General features: G+C 45.9%; 1 protein-coding gene across 5 annotated transcripts in view; it reads left to right on the forward strand.

The window, feature by feature from the left end:
• MYH10 (myosin heavy chain 10) overlaps positions 1 to 15681 on the forward strand; it is a 138658-nt gene that overhangs the window by 100511 nt on the left and 22466 nt on the right. For all 5 annotated transcript variants that reach the window (XM_082604528.1, XM_082604529.1, XM_082604532.1 and 2 more), the window contains exons 16-25: positions 3772 to 3965; positions 4059 to 4180; positions 6040 to 6109; positions 6198 to 6358; positions 7357 to 7465; positions 7570 to 7701; positions 8586 to 8792; positions 12684 to 12821; positions 13675 to 13798; positions 15087 to 15258. In XM_082604528.1, the coding sequence (XP_082460654.1) occupies positions 3772 to 3965; positions 4059 to 4180; positions 6040 to 6109; positions 6198 to 6358; positions 7357 to 7465; positions 7570 to 7701; positions 8586 to 8792; positions 12684 to 12821; positions 13675 to 13798; positions 15087 to 15258 (1429 nt within the window). The remainder of the gene's footprint in view (positions 1 to 3771; positions 3966 to 4058; positions 4181 to 6039; positions 6110 to 6197; positions 6359 to 7356; positions 7466 to 7569; positions 7702 to 8585; positions 8793 to 12683; positions 12822 to 13674; positions 13799 to 15086; positions 15259 to 15681) is intronic.

Consider the following 15681-nt stretch of genomic DNA (forward strand, 5'->3'; position numbering starts at 1 on the left):
GCAGAAGAAGCCATTTGAGCTGGTGATCGGAGGGGTCCAGGGACACCAGGGATCTGCTCTCAGGACCCCGTGTGTGTTGGATGCTGGAGAGAGACGTCCCCCGAAGCTTAGTCCAGCAGGAATATACAGGGAACAGAGTGGAAGTGTCATCCCAGGGTCTGACGTATGTGATTTGAAGCTTTGAGGAGGGAGTGGCCTGTTCAGCCCGGAGGCAGGTGGACAGGAAGAGGTGGTAGGGAAAGGGATGGAGATTTAAAAGCCATTATGAGTTCGCTAGGAGGCGGGGTTCCTGGCAGAGAGAAAAAGATGGAGACTTGAGAGCTTTGTGTCCTTGAGAAAATGCAGCTGGTTTGTAGAGTTGGTGTCTAGGGACGGTGACAGGAGGTCCCTTCGCCGAGCACTTCATGCTTTCTAGGCATCTCGGTTCTGTAAGGTAGGTCACCTTGGCTCCATTTCACAGAGGAACAAACTGAGGCTGGGAGAAGATGGGTAACTAGACCGAAGTTCACGCACCTTGTAGGTGGCAGGTGTCTCTGACTCTCTGGGTAGAGTTCTTCATCTCTGTGCTCTGCTGCTGGGTTGTTATTTGGACTGTTTCCTACAAGCTGTAGGAGAAATAGAAGGATTTTAAGTCTAGGAGCAAGGAACTTGCTTAGTTTTAGACACAGCTGTTAATCGTGACAAAGGTGTAACTGGAAAGCATATTGTGGCTGCAGGGGTGGAGGGTGAAATGGGAGAGTGAGGCTGGAGGAAGGAACCCGGTGGGGCGCTGTAGCACAGACCAGGGCAGTGGAGAGGAGGGATGGGCTGAAGACTCCGGAAGCTTGTCCTGACTGGTTCCGGTAAATCAGCAGCTGGATGTGGGAGGGGCCTGGAGGCCGACTCCCGGTTTCTGGCGGTTTCTGGCTTGAGTAACCCTTGGCCACGTCTGCACTAGATATACAGGAGGAGGGACGGGGAGAATGTGCTTCAGTTTAGGACATTGACCTTGGGCCCCCCTACTTCCAGCCCCTTCTTGTCCTCCTTATCCAACTCCTCCGCCTGCCCCAGCTCCTTGGGGCCTGCCCCACGCCCCCATCTCTGGTCATTCGCCCTTTAGGGGGCTCATCCAGTCCCGTAACTTTAAATCCTAGCTGCAAGTCAGCAACTCCCAAATCTACCTTTTCTCCTTCAGATCTCTTCTTACCAGCAGACTGTCCGCTGTCCACTTGACATCTCCGCCTCAGTGTCTCACGGGCGCCCCAAACTTAAATAGAGTTTGGATCCATCTTTCTACCCACAGAACCCCCTTCTCTCCCCATCTTCCCAGTGGTGCCACCAGCCACTTGCCTGCCCAAATCCCAGGAGTTCTCGCCCTCGCCCTCTGCCTTATTCTCCACGCCAAGTTCATCCTAAGAGCAAGGCAGTGCTGCCAGCAAAACACATCTGGAATCTTCCTTCTCCACCATCTCCTCTGTGATCTTACAAGTTCAGCCTACCATCGTCTCTCTCAGAGCCTGGACTACAACATGGGTCACGTCTTGCCCCCTGACCCCTCCCCCAGTCCATTCTCTACTGCGTGCGTGTCCTCACCTCCTTGCTCCTGAGGCCCCAGTGGCACCAGCTTCTTGCACTTCTTCCTGCCTCTGGTCCTTCACGCCTGCTGTTGCCACTGCCTGCAGTGATCTCTCCACTGGCTCATCCTTACCCTTACGGCATTAAACGTAATTTCTCCAGAGAGGTCTCTAACCGCCCATCCTTCTCATAGAATCCTGTTCTTTTCTTTCAGTGCATTTCTCACTGTTTGTAATTGTGAAAGCATTTAATGTTTACTCATTTATTTGCTAACATACATGTATCAAGCATGTTATATGCCAGACGTTGCACTAGGTTAGAGGGGGGTGATACTGAGAAAAGCAGACGTGAGAGGCACTTTGTGGAAGGCAGAGGCAGCTTTGTGACTTCTGGGTGGACAGGGGAGTATAGGTGTTTAGTGACTGGTGCTGGGAGGTCAGGTATAATGTGATCGCCCAGGATGAGACTGGGGCTTGAGGAAGGCAGAATTCTGGTCAAGTGCTGTCTGTCCGCACTTGTGTCCTGTCTTATTCTAGAAAGGATTTTAGGTGAGCTGAGTTTGGGCCCTTAGTGAGCGTCGTGATGTACAGAAAACGCAAAAGAGAAGTCATCAAGGAGAGTGCGGTAGTTAGAGAGGTGGGTCAAGGGCCAGGAGAAGGCGGGGTTCATAGTCCACAAGGGAAACCAGGCGTGGAGAGCTTCTAGAATGCTGCTGTGATGGTGGACAGGTAAATGGACCAGGGTCAAGTTAAATAAGGCCCGGGCCTGTCATGGCCTGAGTGGAATGGGGTGTGGGGGAGGGTGGCCTGGAAGCCAGTGGGCTGCACAGTGAGAAACTGGCGGGAAGGATGAGGAATGGCAAGTGTGGGAAACGCCTAGAAAGAGGCCCGGCTGTGAGGAGACAGAAGCGGGCGGGCTGACGGCAGTTCATTGTCGTGGCGCGTGAAGGGGCAGGCCTGGTGAGGAGAGACGGGCCGAAGGCACAGGAGAGAGTGGTGGTCTCCAAGGGGCGCAAGCAGGACTAGCTTTGACTTAAACCCTCGAGTCTGGCGGCTTCACTGAGGAGAAAGTGTAGGTAGTGTGCAGGCGTCGTCCACCCTTCTCGCAGCTTTTCCACGGAAGGCCTGCATGACTTGGACAGTTCCCTTACCTCCTGGGCCACGGTTGCCCCTTCCATAAAAACCTCACTGGAAAGCAAGGATTGGAATCAAGACCGAGGTCTTGCTGAGAACGCACTTCACGTGGTGCCAGGTCCCCACGTGCTTTCTGCCCTGGGGCACAAACGGAAGAAACGGAGGGGACCGCTAGGGTCGAAGAGAGCGTTGATGGGGTAGTTCAATTGATATTTTGGTTTTTAAAAAAAATATTTCAGTTGTGTGTTTCATTCATTCATCAGATTTTTTTTAATGAGAGCATATTAGGCACCGAATGTTCGGCTGGCGGCTGGTGCGCTTGCTGGGCTTCTGCGTGTGATCCCATCACTGGAAGCGTCAGGTGTGTGGACAGTGGAAACTGTCAGCTGCTTTAATAAGAGCGTAGCGTCCAAGAGGTTTAACCATCGTTGAACTCAGCTCGGGCACTGATTACTTTTCAGAAGACTCCTTCCGCTGGAGTCTTCTTGCCCTTTCACGAGTGTCATCCATGCTTTGAGGAGAGAGTTGAAGTTTACTCCTTCCTAAAAACCTGAGCTGATGTGATCTAATCTTCCTGCATTTGTTGGCCTTTCTCTTTGGAAATCTAATGACCCATAAGAGATGACTCTGGTCCCCATTTGCTGAGCATATTCACGAAGTGGATTTGCTTTGTATAAATGTATATCTTAATATACATTTTCAGAAGCCATTTCCTATTTTGAGACTTGTCACAGTGTCAGCTTGTGTATCAATGCCAGCCAATAATCTTTCCTTTACCAAACAACTGTAAATGTAACAGGCAAATGTTATCAGGCAGTGAGTTCCTGAAACTAGCGCAGCGGAAGGCACCTGCTGGCATGTGGTACGAAGTTGTCAAAGCACTACAGTATCCTGCCCTAGAAGTGTGTGGCTTTTAGTTCCACGGCTTGTGCAGTGTCTAAATATGCTGACTGCCTTACCTCTATGGCACCTCTTATCATTTGTCCCACAAAGCTTGTGCTGCTGCACTCTCACTCTGTCTTTTCTTTCCCAGCTAAACAGTTAGAGTTGGTTTATTTTCCCTTGTCTTTTTTATTTCCACCAGTGGACCGGATCGTGGGTCTGGATCAAGTCACGGGGATGACGGAGACAGCTTTTGGCTCTGCCTATAAAACCAAGAAGGGCATGTTTCGTACAGTCGGGCAGCTCTACAAAGAATCTCTCACCAAGCTGATGGCGACGCTCCGCAACACCAACCCTAACTTTGTGCGCTGCATCATTCCAAATCACGAGAAGCGGGTACGTGCTTAGCAAAAACGGATGCGGGTGTTGAAGACTGATCGAGGTCCAGTCACAAAGATGAAGCTCTAAAACTGTCATCTGCTTGATTAGGCTGGAAAACTGGACCCGCACCTAGTGCTGGATCAGCTTCGCTGCAATGGTGTCCTGGAAGGGATCAGAATCTGTCGCCAGGGATTCCCCAACCGGATTGTTTTCCAGGAATTCAGACAGAGGTATTGCTCACCTTTACCTGGGCTCTGTGTGTATCAAAGCTTATCTGAATATGAATCAAACAGTGAGATGATGAGAAAAGACTTTTCCTTGTTCCCTGGAGGGTTTCCGTTCTCTTTTCATCTAGGAGGGCGGTCATCATTATTACCTTTATCGAGTGCCTGCTTTACAAAGAGGCAGGGTGCTCATAACTTCTCTGGGCGCAGCAAAGGCCACTGCCTGTCCTTGAGGCCCTGAGGCAGCTGTGAGGAAACAGAGAGCTGAGAACTTACAGTTCACTCATTCAGGCAGTTCTACCTGGGATTTAAACATAACTCTTTTTTAAACTGATTTTTTCAAATATAGGAATAACGTATGTTCCTTTTAGGAAAAATTTTAAATACGTTAAAAGTAAATAAAAATTATTCAGGTGTGACTCCTAAAAGCACTTTGGGACATTTCTTTCCATCTTTTTTCAATGAATATATCTGCATATGTGTGTATGTATATATTTTTCCCACTGTGTGTGCCCGTGTGTGTGTTCTTACAATCCTTTTACTAAAGTAGGGTTGGAAATACAAGAAATTAGAAAAGAATTAGGAAAAAAACAAGAGGGAGAAGATCAGTGTGTAATAGAAATGGATGAAAACATGATGGGCAACAGTTTTTTTAAAAGTGTATTATGTAATTTTCTTTAACAGTTAGTCTAGTTTGCCTTTTTCCTCTTTGCTCCTGGAAATCAAGTTTCCAAATGTGAAGCATTTGTTTTTCCATAAAATAAACAGTGCTGCAGGTCGAAGAGTAGCCCTTTCTCCCAGAGGGAATCCAGTTGAAAAACTGTTCCAATCCCTACAGGTTTTCAGGGAAACCCTTATTATGGCCCCACTATATGATAAACAAGCTGGTAGATTTTCCCTTTTTATTTGATAGGAGAAAATGGAACATAACTGGCATCCAAAATACAAAGTTGGTCGAAGTAGCCAGGATTCATCTTTTAATACAGCCACTGTCTTTGTGCTAAAATTTATTTTCTTGGGGTATAACCCACATATAGTGTAAATGCACAGACCTCAAGTGTGCAGGTCGGTGAACATATGTGCACCCAGCTCTGCGCTGTTTTGAGTCACCCTGAGACTTCTTCCCGTTCTTTTTTTTTTTTTTTTTTTAATTTATTTATTTTTGGCTGTGTTGGGTCTTCACTGCTGTGCGCAGGCTTTCTCTAGTTGCAGTGAGTGGGGGCTACTCTTTGTTGCGGTGCGTGGGCTTCTCATCCCGGTGGCTTCTCTTGTTGCAGAGCACAGGCTCTAGGCGCACAGGCTCAGTAGTTGTGGCTCATGGCCTTAGTTGCTCTGCAGCATGTGGGATCTTCCCGGACCAGGGCTCGAGCCCGTGTTCCCTGCATTGGCAGGCGGATTCTCAACCACTGCGCCACCAGGGAAGTCCCCTTCCTCCTGTTCTAAACAGTGGCCTCCAGGCATTGCTCTTACAGCCTTTTCTGTTATCTAATAAATGCCTACAAGTTGACAGTGACTCAACACGCAAAGAGCCAGATTCTCCTTGCATCCTAGGGTTGTGGACAGTTTGTGGGAAATAAAAAACAAAAAGTTTCTAAAATCACCATGCTTTTGATTCCTCTCCACCACCACTTCTTAAACATGGTCTCTGACTTGGGAGAATTGACTGCATTTTCATTTTGCTGCTGCTTTTAAGAAATAGAAACTAGATCTGCAGAAAACCTCAGATTATCAGCTGGTCATTTCTTTAATTTGACATGACTGTTGCCCATTATATTCTTGCCTCTTAGAGAAAGCAAAACTCATAGTTAGTAGGTAAACATTTCCACAGATTTTTACAAAAGGCTTTTTGGCTGCTTTTCTTACAGATATGAGATCCTAACTCCAAATGCTATTCCTAAGGGCTTTATGGATGGCAAACAGGCTTGTGAGCGCATGGTAAGCTCTTCTGGATTTTTCTGGTTCATGGGCTGTTGACACAATCTTTCCTGTAGCAAAAATAACAAACAGACTCTTTCTCTCTCAGATCCGGGCTTTAGAATTGGACCCAAACTTGTACCGGATTGGACAGAGCAAGATATTTTTCAGAGCTGGAGTTTTGGCACACTTAGAGGAAGAAAGAGATTTAAAAATTACCGATATCATTATCTTCTTTCAGGCTGTTTGCAGAGGTTACTTAGCCAGAAAGTAAGTGGGAAATCATGTATTAAATGCTTAGAGTGTGTGCTTGTGCTAATAAGCATGTGTTTTGTGCTAGAAATACAAGAGCGCATGAGACTTGAGGTCCCTGTCCTGTGGGACCGAGAGCCAGGTAAGCAGATACACATTCTAAATAAGGACACAAACACAGGGCCAAGACAGACAGTAAAGGGGTCCTGCTTCAGCGTGGGTCCTCGGGGAGGGCTTCTCTGAGCCCATCTGTAAATGAGGGTGTCAGCATGATGATCTGCAGGTCCAGTGCAGGAGGGAAGGAGGAGAAAGAGTACCTTAGAAAGAAAGAGGGATGTCTCTCCTGTGACAGATCCAGAAAGAAAAGAGTATCTAATAGAGGATCGATGAAGAGCACAGCAAAGGGAAGGGGAGAGCAGGGCCTTGTTCACACCTGCGTGCGCACGCACACATGTGTGTCTGGGGGTAGGTGGCAGGGGCCGTTTCCGGCAGCGTCTGTGAACAAAGTGCCAGGTCCCGTGACAAGAGTTGAGGTCGGCGGAGCAGGCCCGCCATCCGGCAGGGACGTGGTCATGTCCCCGATCCCAAGCCCAGCCCACAAAGAACATTCACCTCTAGGAAGCCTCCTAGGACAGCAGCTGTCAAAGCCAGTTCTCTCTTATTTGCCGTAGACTGAATGTGTCCCCCAGACTCATGTGCCAGAATCGAATCCCCAGTGGGATGGTGTTTGGAGGTGGGGCCTTTGGGGTGATTCGTGCATGAAGGTGGAGCCCTCGCGAATGGGATTAGTGTCCTCATGAGCGAGACCCCACAGAGCTTCCTTGCCCTTCCCCCATGTGAGGCGACAGCAAGAAGCAGCTGTCAGTGAGGAAGTGGGTCCTCGGCAGACACGGAATCTGCCGGGGCCATGATCCTGGACTTCCCAGCCTCCAGAACTGTGAGAAATAAATGTTTGTTGTTTACAAGCAAAACAAAACCACAGCTTTCTTTAACTAGTTTTCCTTCCTCTTCTTCAGGGCCTTCGCCAAGAAGCAGCAGCAGCTGAGCGCCCTGAAGGTGCTGCAGCGCAACTGCGCCGCGTACCTGAAGCTGCGGCACTGGCAGTGGTGGCGCGTCTTCACCAAGGTGGGCGCCCGGCTCCCCCCGGGACGGCGCGCACGGGACCAAGAGAAGCCCAGGGGCAGGGGGGTGCAGGGTGCGACAGTCAGTGTTCAATGTCGTGAATGTAGGTGAAGCCGCTCCTACAAGTCACTCGCCAAGAGGAGGAGCTCCAGGCCAAAGACGAAGAGCTGCTGAAGGTGAAAGAGAAGCAGACAAAGGTGGAAGGGGAGCTGGAGGAGATGGAGAGGAAGCACCAACAGGTACAGCTCACCAGTTCCCGCTCAGCCCTGAAAAAGACGCACGATCCCGCCGATAGGGACCCGCCCAGTGAATTCCAAATAAACAGCATCTTATTTTGTGTGTATTTTTCACTCCTTTCCAAAGCATAGACGTTTGAGCATAGAGGTAGCAGGTGTATTAGGCCAAGCATTGGGGTATATATAAACTGAAATCAGCTTGACCTCTTGCATTTTTGCGTTTGTCACCCTTTGGACACCCAGATGATCACGTTTGCTATCGGGTGTGCGTTGAACACCAGTGAGACTTCTCCTGGTATTAGCACCTTCCTGTGACTGCTCACAATGGACCTAGAAAAAAGTAAAAGGATGAGACAGTACAAGGCACCCCCCTGCCTGTTCTCCAGCCACAGTGGTCTTGAGTCCACATCCTGTTCTCAGGAAGCTATGCTTCATAGACAAAGCAGAGACTCAGGAAATGTTTGTAGTTGACATTGATAGGGCTGATGTGTTCAGGGCCAAAAAGTTTTAACAGTAGTGGCCAGAATATCATTTGATGCCAGACGGCTTCAGTCACCATGAACTTCATAGCATTTGCATAATATTTCCCCTCCTATTCTTTGGTCCCTTTGTGAATTACCTTAATAGTAAGAAAGGAAATTCTTTAAAATAGCATGAATTTAATATATATTATTCAGGATAACATTTTTCGTTGTTTCTGTTGTCTCAAGTTTTCACCCAGCTTATTTTGCTAGAGCCGAAGATATATTTGAAAGTTTTGCGAGTGATGTTATATATTTTTAACTCCGGGTTTCTTGGGTGACTTGCACTGACCACTGGAGTCCCAGTCACCGTCTCTTGTACATAACCGGCCAGTCATAGCACCGGACGCTTTATTGTGATTGCAGCTGCTAGAAGAGAAGAATATCCTGGCAGAGCAGCTACAAGCAGAGACTGAGCTCTTTGCTGAAGCAGAAGAGATGAGGGCAAGACTGGCTGCTAAAAAGCAGGAATTAGAAGAGATTCTCCATGACTTGGAGTCTAGGGTTGAAGAAGAAGAAGAAAGAAACCAAATCCTCCAAAATGAAAAGAAGAAAATGCAAGCACATATTCAGGTATCTGTGATAAGTTTCATTTAGGATTATAGTTTGGGTTTTCCAAATGGATCTGTTGAGTGAATAGATGCCTTGGGTTTGGATTCTTGTGTCCATTGAAGAGCAGAAGGAGCACAAGTCGTTTCTCTCCCCCACCCCACCCCTTTAAAAGATCATTTGAAGCACACATGTAATAGATTCCTTCAAACGTAGATTTGTTATGTTGAACAGGAATCTTTTTTATGTTCTGATGTGGCATCTTAGAGGATGCAAAGTGATTCAGAGTAGAAGCATCCCAGGGTCTGTGGGGACGGAGTTTGTTCGTTGTGTTATCATTAATAATTCCACTGCTCACTCTATTCATTAGAGAGACACCTACGAGGCAGTGGGGTTCATAATAAATGCTCAGCACTGACGCAGGAGGTGGCCAGGAATCAGAATAAAACACTTAGCCCTTCCTGCTAGTAGCTACTTTCTTATTGAGATCCAGCTGTCCTCACATGAAGCACAGTTCTCTCTGTGATTGAATACCCAGATGAGTGATCCCGACAGCAGTGATTGTGCCTGTGCCCTGAGACACGTTCTCCTTGAATCCTTCCCCAACCTCTCCAGTATGGCCTTGAGTGTCAGGGTGTCTGTATCTGCCACCACTGCTTCATGGGTCCAGTACCAAACTTTCTTTCTTCCAGACCTCTCCCTTAATTTTATCCCCACCACTTAGCTTATCTTTGCAAAGCACAGACATTTCAGACATTTCTCAAAACCGCAAAAGATATCATATTATTCCTTAGCAAATACCCCATACAGTAAATTGTCCAGGCCCTCTCCATTCTTCAGCACAAACAGCTTTCCAGTATCCCATAATAGGTTGGCAAAATATCACAAAAGCTGTAAAAAGTACACATTAATCCAGCAATTCTAGTTCTAGGACTTTAAGCATAAATCAGTGGAAGCCTACTAATTATCTAACAATAGGGGATTCTTAAACTACGGTAATAATATACAGTTAATAAATTTAAAAGATGTTTATTTTTATGGGTATTTATTATACATTAGTAAAGAGTTGCAAAAGAGTATACACAATAAGCTCTAACTAAAAGTATATAACTTACAAACTATATGATTTTTATAAGGGAACATACAGAAGATCTAGAATAATAGTCACCAATAGTAGTGAGTTTTGGTGGTATTATCAACAGTTTTGATTTTCTCTTTTTTTTTTAACTTTTTATTTTATACTGGAATATAGCTGATTAACAATGTTGTGATAGTTCCAGGTGTACAGCAAAGGAATTCATTTATACATATACATGTATCCTTTTTCAAATTCTTTTTCCATTTTGATTTTCTCTTTGTTTCAGAGCATGTGCTCATTTCAGTGATAATATTTTACTCACACAGGGTAAGGACACCCGAAGCCATCTCCAGTCTCCCCAGCCTACTGTTTTATGCTCCACGTTTAACAACTTCACATGAAATGCTTGCATTACTCTCTTTAGAAAACAAGCATTTCCTTGTAAGAACAAGGGTTTTTTGTTGTTTTTTGCTTGTTTTGTTTTTCAATACTTTTCATCTTCATAACCTTTACTCTAGACTCTTTCACTGGGTTTTTGCACTGTTATCTTAATGTCTCCATTGTAAATTCAAACACATTATATTTATGGTAATGTTATTATTAAATATTTTCCCCCTCTTAATGGAATATCTGAGATTCTACATTAACTGCATGGCTCTTGGGAAAACCCAACCTTGTTGGTCTCTTGTCCTTTTTTTTTTCTCCCCCCCACCCCCCCGCATGTGAGGCTTTCAGGGATTTCTGATCTGTCTCCTTTTCAACCAAAAACTACTAGACCTGTTTTTGGTTTTTGCTTTGTTTTCAATATTAATTTCCTGATTATAACACTATATTGTAGAATACCCAGAGAATACAAAATAGCACTTAGAAGTCTCCTCCCACCCATCATCCCATTAATCCCTATTATTTTTTTGCATATATTTCTGAACAGATATATGTGGATTCATTTATTAATTGAATTACACTGGACCCACTGTTCTGTTCACTGCTTTTGTCACCTTAGGAGTGTGCAGTGCAGGGATGCAGTGGACAAAATCCAGACTGTGGGAAACTGTAGGACAAATGACCTGTGGGGTTTTTTGGGGTTCTTTTTTTTTTTTTTTGCGGTATGCGGGCCTCTCACTGTTGTGGCCTCTCCCGTTGCGGAGCACAGGCTCCGGATGCGCAGGCCCAGCGGCCATGGCTCACGGGCCCAGCCGCTCCGCGGCATATGGGATCCTCCCAGACCGGGGCACGAACCCGTATCCCCTGCATCGGCAGGCGGACTCTCAACCACTGCGCCACCAGGGAGGCCCTGGGGTTCTTTTTTAAACAAATGTGAGAAAAAGGGAGGAGAAAGAAATTTAAGGGAACCTAGAGATTAAAGCAGTCTTAAGGGTCTTATCAGTCAATCACAACGTGTGAACCTTATTTGGATTCCAGTTCAAACAAGTGTATTTTTAAATGGTCTTCATGTTTTAGAGGTAGAGCCTGAAGGTTTACAGGTGAAATATGATGTCTGGGATTTGCTTCAAAATAATGCAGTGGAGGAGGGAGAAGCTGGGGATTTAGAAGTGACCACTGACCATGAGCTGATGCTTGTTAAGCTTGGGCTGATGCATTTGTGTCAGGATCACCATACTACTCTGTACTTATATGTGTGTTTGAAGTTTTTCACAAAAAAAGTTAATCTTGTGCAGAGGTTTCATTACAGAATCAACCATGATAAATTATTTAGCCAAAGTTACCCTTGAAAGTTTTTTTTTAACCTCTGTGTTTATGAGCTTTTATTTATTATTATTATTTTTTTAATAAATTTATTTCTTTATTTTTGGCTGTGTTGGGCCTTTGTTGCTGTGCACGGGTTTCTCTAGTTGCGGCGAGTGGGGGCTACTCTTCATTGTGGTGCGCGGGCTTCTCATTGCAGTGGCTTCTCTTGTTGCGGAGCATGGGCTCTAGGCTCGCAGGCTCAGTAGTTGTGGCGCACGGGCTTGGTTGCTCCGCGGCACATGGGATCTTCCTAGACCAGGGCTTGAACCCATGTCCCCTGCATTGGCAGGCGGATTCTTAACCACTGCACCATCAGGGAAGTCCCTTGAAAGTTTCTTAAACTGGCCATATATTGATTTGTATGTACAACTCTGTTCTGTAATGCATGTTTATTAGCTACAATAATGTAGGGTATGAAATAAAGAGAAGCGTGTTATGGGAAAACCATGTGTAAACTCTAGAATCCCACCCAGTTTGGTGATGCGCTCATGTTGTGAACGGCACGGCACGCCTGACCTGAGACAGCCCATTCTCACCGACCTGTACTATTTCCATGGTTGTTTCTGAGTTGTCTTCTCTTTTGGCTAAACATACATAGTAGAATGAATGAAGTATGTGTTTGATGTAGTTGGACTATATTATTCAATTTCCCTGTGTTACTACTCTTCTAAAGTATGGATTTTAATAACTACACGTTATCCCATTTTAAAAATATACCCACTTTTAATCACCAAGACTTTTTTGAAGTATGTTCATAGTTCCTCAGTATGATAAATAACACTTTGCTACAGGTCTTTTAAATATAAATCACATCTGTGCCTTTTCCTGAAATTGCTGGTTTAAAAGAAATGCTCTTTTTCAAAGCTGCTGCATTTTCCCATGTTGGCTTCTAGAAGGACTGACCCACTTTGTAGTTAACCTATAGTGGACACAAGTGTCTGTTTCACATAATTACATTTTATATTTTTTAAAATAACCCTGCCATTTTGACAATCAAACACTGGCCTTTCATTTTGACCTTGCTTGTTAGCATGTGTAGTATCTCGTAGAGAAAGTGTGGAGACTGACCGCATGTACTTCTCCCCAAGGACCTGGAGGAGCAGCTGGACGAGGAGGAGGGGGCTCGCCAGAAACTGCAGCTGGAGAAGGTGACGGCAGAGGCCAAGATCAAGAAGATGGAAGAGGAGATTCTGCTTCTCGAGGACCAAAATTCCAAATTTATCAAAGTAAGAGACTATTTCTATTTAAGAGCTGATTTTATTTTTATTTTTTTAATAAATTTATTTTATTTATTTTTGGCTGTGTTGGGTCTTCGTTGCTGCGCACGGGCTTTCTCTAGTTGTGGCAAGTGGGGGCTACTCTTCGTTGCGGTGCGTGGGCTACTCATTGCGGTGGCTTCCCTTGTTGCGGAGCACGGGCTCTAGGCGCACGGGCTTCAGTAGTTGTGGCACGTGGGCTCAGTAGTTGTGGCTCGCAGGCTCTAGAGCACAGGCTCAGTAGTTGTGGTGCATGGCCTTAGTTGCTCTGAGGCATGTGGGATCCTCCCGGACCGGGGCTTGAACCCATGTGCCCTGCATTGGCAGGCAGATTCTTAACCACTGTGCCACCACGGGAGTCCAAGAGCTGCTTTTAGAATATGGAAAATACTTGTGTCAATGCTCTCACTGAAAGTGGCTTCAAACAGGGAATTCTCAAGATTTCAAGTTCATTTATTCAGTTTTCTAAGTCTCTACAGATTTATAGTCGGTATAGATTTCTAAAGACAGAAACTATTTAATTGTTTTAATCCACCAAACATCCTTTTAATCCCTGAGATGACTGAACGTGCACATTTTGTGCCCTTTGGACACTCACCAACGACTTGTTCCCACCTGGGCGGTAATACATTCAGCACCGGCTGCAGGACTGCAGGCCAGGTGGGCGGGCGAAGCTCTGGAAGGTCATGAGCCTCCCTTTCCTGCTTTTTTGGAATATACGGTCTGCTGGGGGAGACAGTGCCAACGTTACTTGTTTTCTAAGTAATAACCAAACCCAGTTGTCATTCTGAATGCCTTTTCTGAAGCCGTTTTTCCTATTCAGGAAAAGAAACTCATGGAAGATCGCATTGCTGAGTGTTCCTCTCAGCTGGCTGAAGAGGAAGAAAAGGCAAAAAACCTGGCCAAGATCAGGAATAAGCAAGAAGTGATGATCTCAGATTTAGAAGGTGAGTGTTGGAGGTTAGAGAAATTTAGGGCTAGGACATGTGAGCCTTTAGCTTTTACTTAAATCAGAACATGCTGTAACAGAAAATGTACATGGGGATCGCTCATCAGTTTGGGTTCAACTATTAAAATAGCCCTCTTATATGGTGTTGTCATTTGCCTAGTCACCAAGTATTTAGTGCCATCAAACGGCACTAAATTATCTTTAAACTTTTACTTTTTAAAGTTAGGTCCTGTAGTAAAATAGATTGCCCTTTGGTGGACACAGTTGGGACCTAAATTAAGTTTCAGCTGTACGGGCCGTTAAATTTGTACGTGTTTAATCTAAATGCTGCATCGAGGGCCTAGGTTTCCCTTCACAAAGGGACAGCTGCTGACACAAAACCTGGCAGGGACAGGAGACTCTGTGCACGGTAGCAGTGTCTCACTCTGATGGCCCAAGTCATGTCAGCAAATGCTAGGATTTTTGCAAAATGGATCACTACCTTCTGCAAAAGAAATAAGAAAAGAGGGTAGAAGTTGGAAAGAGCCCAGAAAACCTTCCCTTTGACCCGCAGCTGGAGACTGGCACCGACAGAGGAGGAAGAACATGCCTCTTAACACCCTGCTGTCGCGTGGTCGTTTATAACGGGGAGAAAATGAGTGGTTTCTAAAACAATATTTAGGATTTTGTTGTCAGCCTGAAATTCTTTCCATAAACCATTGCTACCTGTAGTCAATTCTTCTGGGAAGGGTAGGTAGGCCTGTCCTTCTCTCACCTGACTGATGGGCGGGTGAGGACAGTGTGTGAAGAGAGGCATCCCCGGCCCTAATTAAGGAATCACTGCAGGATTCAGAGGGCAGGCGGGAGAGATGCCCACACTCTGCCCTCTCACCCTCAGGGCTCAGGAACTGCAGTCTGGGTTCAAACCAGGGATTCCCGGTGAAAGGGGAGCGGGGGGACAGGAGTCACATGCCACCCGGCCTCTGCCAAGCCCTCTGCGATCCTGGGCACAGCACGGGGTCCAGGTCACTTAGGCTCTGAGAGTGGGGGCCCGCTCCCTATGGAAGGACATCCTTGGAATCCTCCCAGTTTCTTCCTGAAAATTCCACCCTCCTGCTAATATATCTCGCCTTCGGTTTGATCTTAAGGGGTTTCAGGTGATGGAGTGGTTGGCAGGATGATATTAAGGCAGCGACGTGCTTTAGATACAATGGCTAATTTTCAACTTTAATCAGTTTACATTTTGAATTTGTCCATATGGAGTGACATTCAGTGTGTTGAAGGGCTTCTTGTTTCTTGCCCTAAAGAGCGCTTAAAGAAGGAGGAGAAGACCCGCCAGGAACTGGAAAAGGCCAAAAGGAAACTGGACGGCGAGACCACGGACCTGCAGGACCAGATCGCCGAGCTCCAGGCGCAGATTGACGAGCTCAAGATCCAGGTGGCCAAGAAGGAGGAGGAGCTGCAGGGCGCCCTGGCCAGGTCTGCGCTAGGCATGCGGCTGCAGGGGGTCCCGGCAGAGAGACCCCGGGACACCAACTTATGGCTTCCTCGTCATTGTGTGTGACACGGGCCTGGGAGACCTGGGAGCGTGTGTGTTGGGGCAGCCAGAAAATCTCATCAATCCTTCTTGGTATTTACACTTAAAAATCACGAGTCATATCATGAAATCCTTGGAAATTCACACCTGAACCAACAGTTTTAACCATATCAAATGCTCTGGTTTCTGTACGTTACAGATTAATTTCAATATGATTTAGAAGTTTAGAGGAAATCACTTTTCAGAAATATTCCCCCCTCTTCTAGCATGATTTGCTATTCAGTCCTAAACCATTCAGTTACAGAATGCAAGTCATGTATAGTGAATACATTTATACTAATATTTCATTTCTTTATAAAGAATAA

Source organism: Mesoplodon mirus (assembly GCF_964341445.2).
Source record: "Mesoplodon mirus genome assembly, chromosome: 18".
Lineage (NCBI taxonomy): Eukaryota > Metazoa > Chordata > Mammalia > Artiodactyla > Ziphiidae > Mesoplodon > Mesoplodon mirus.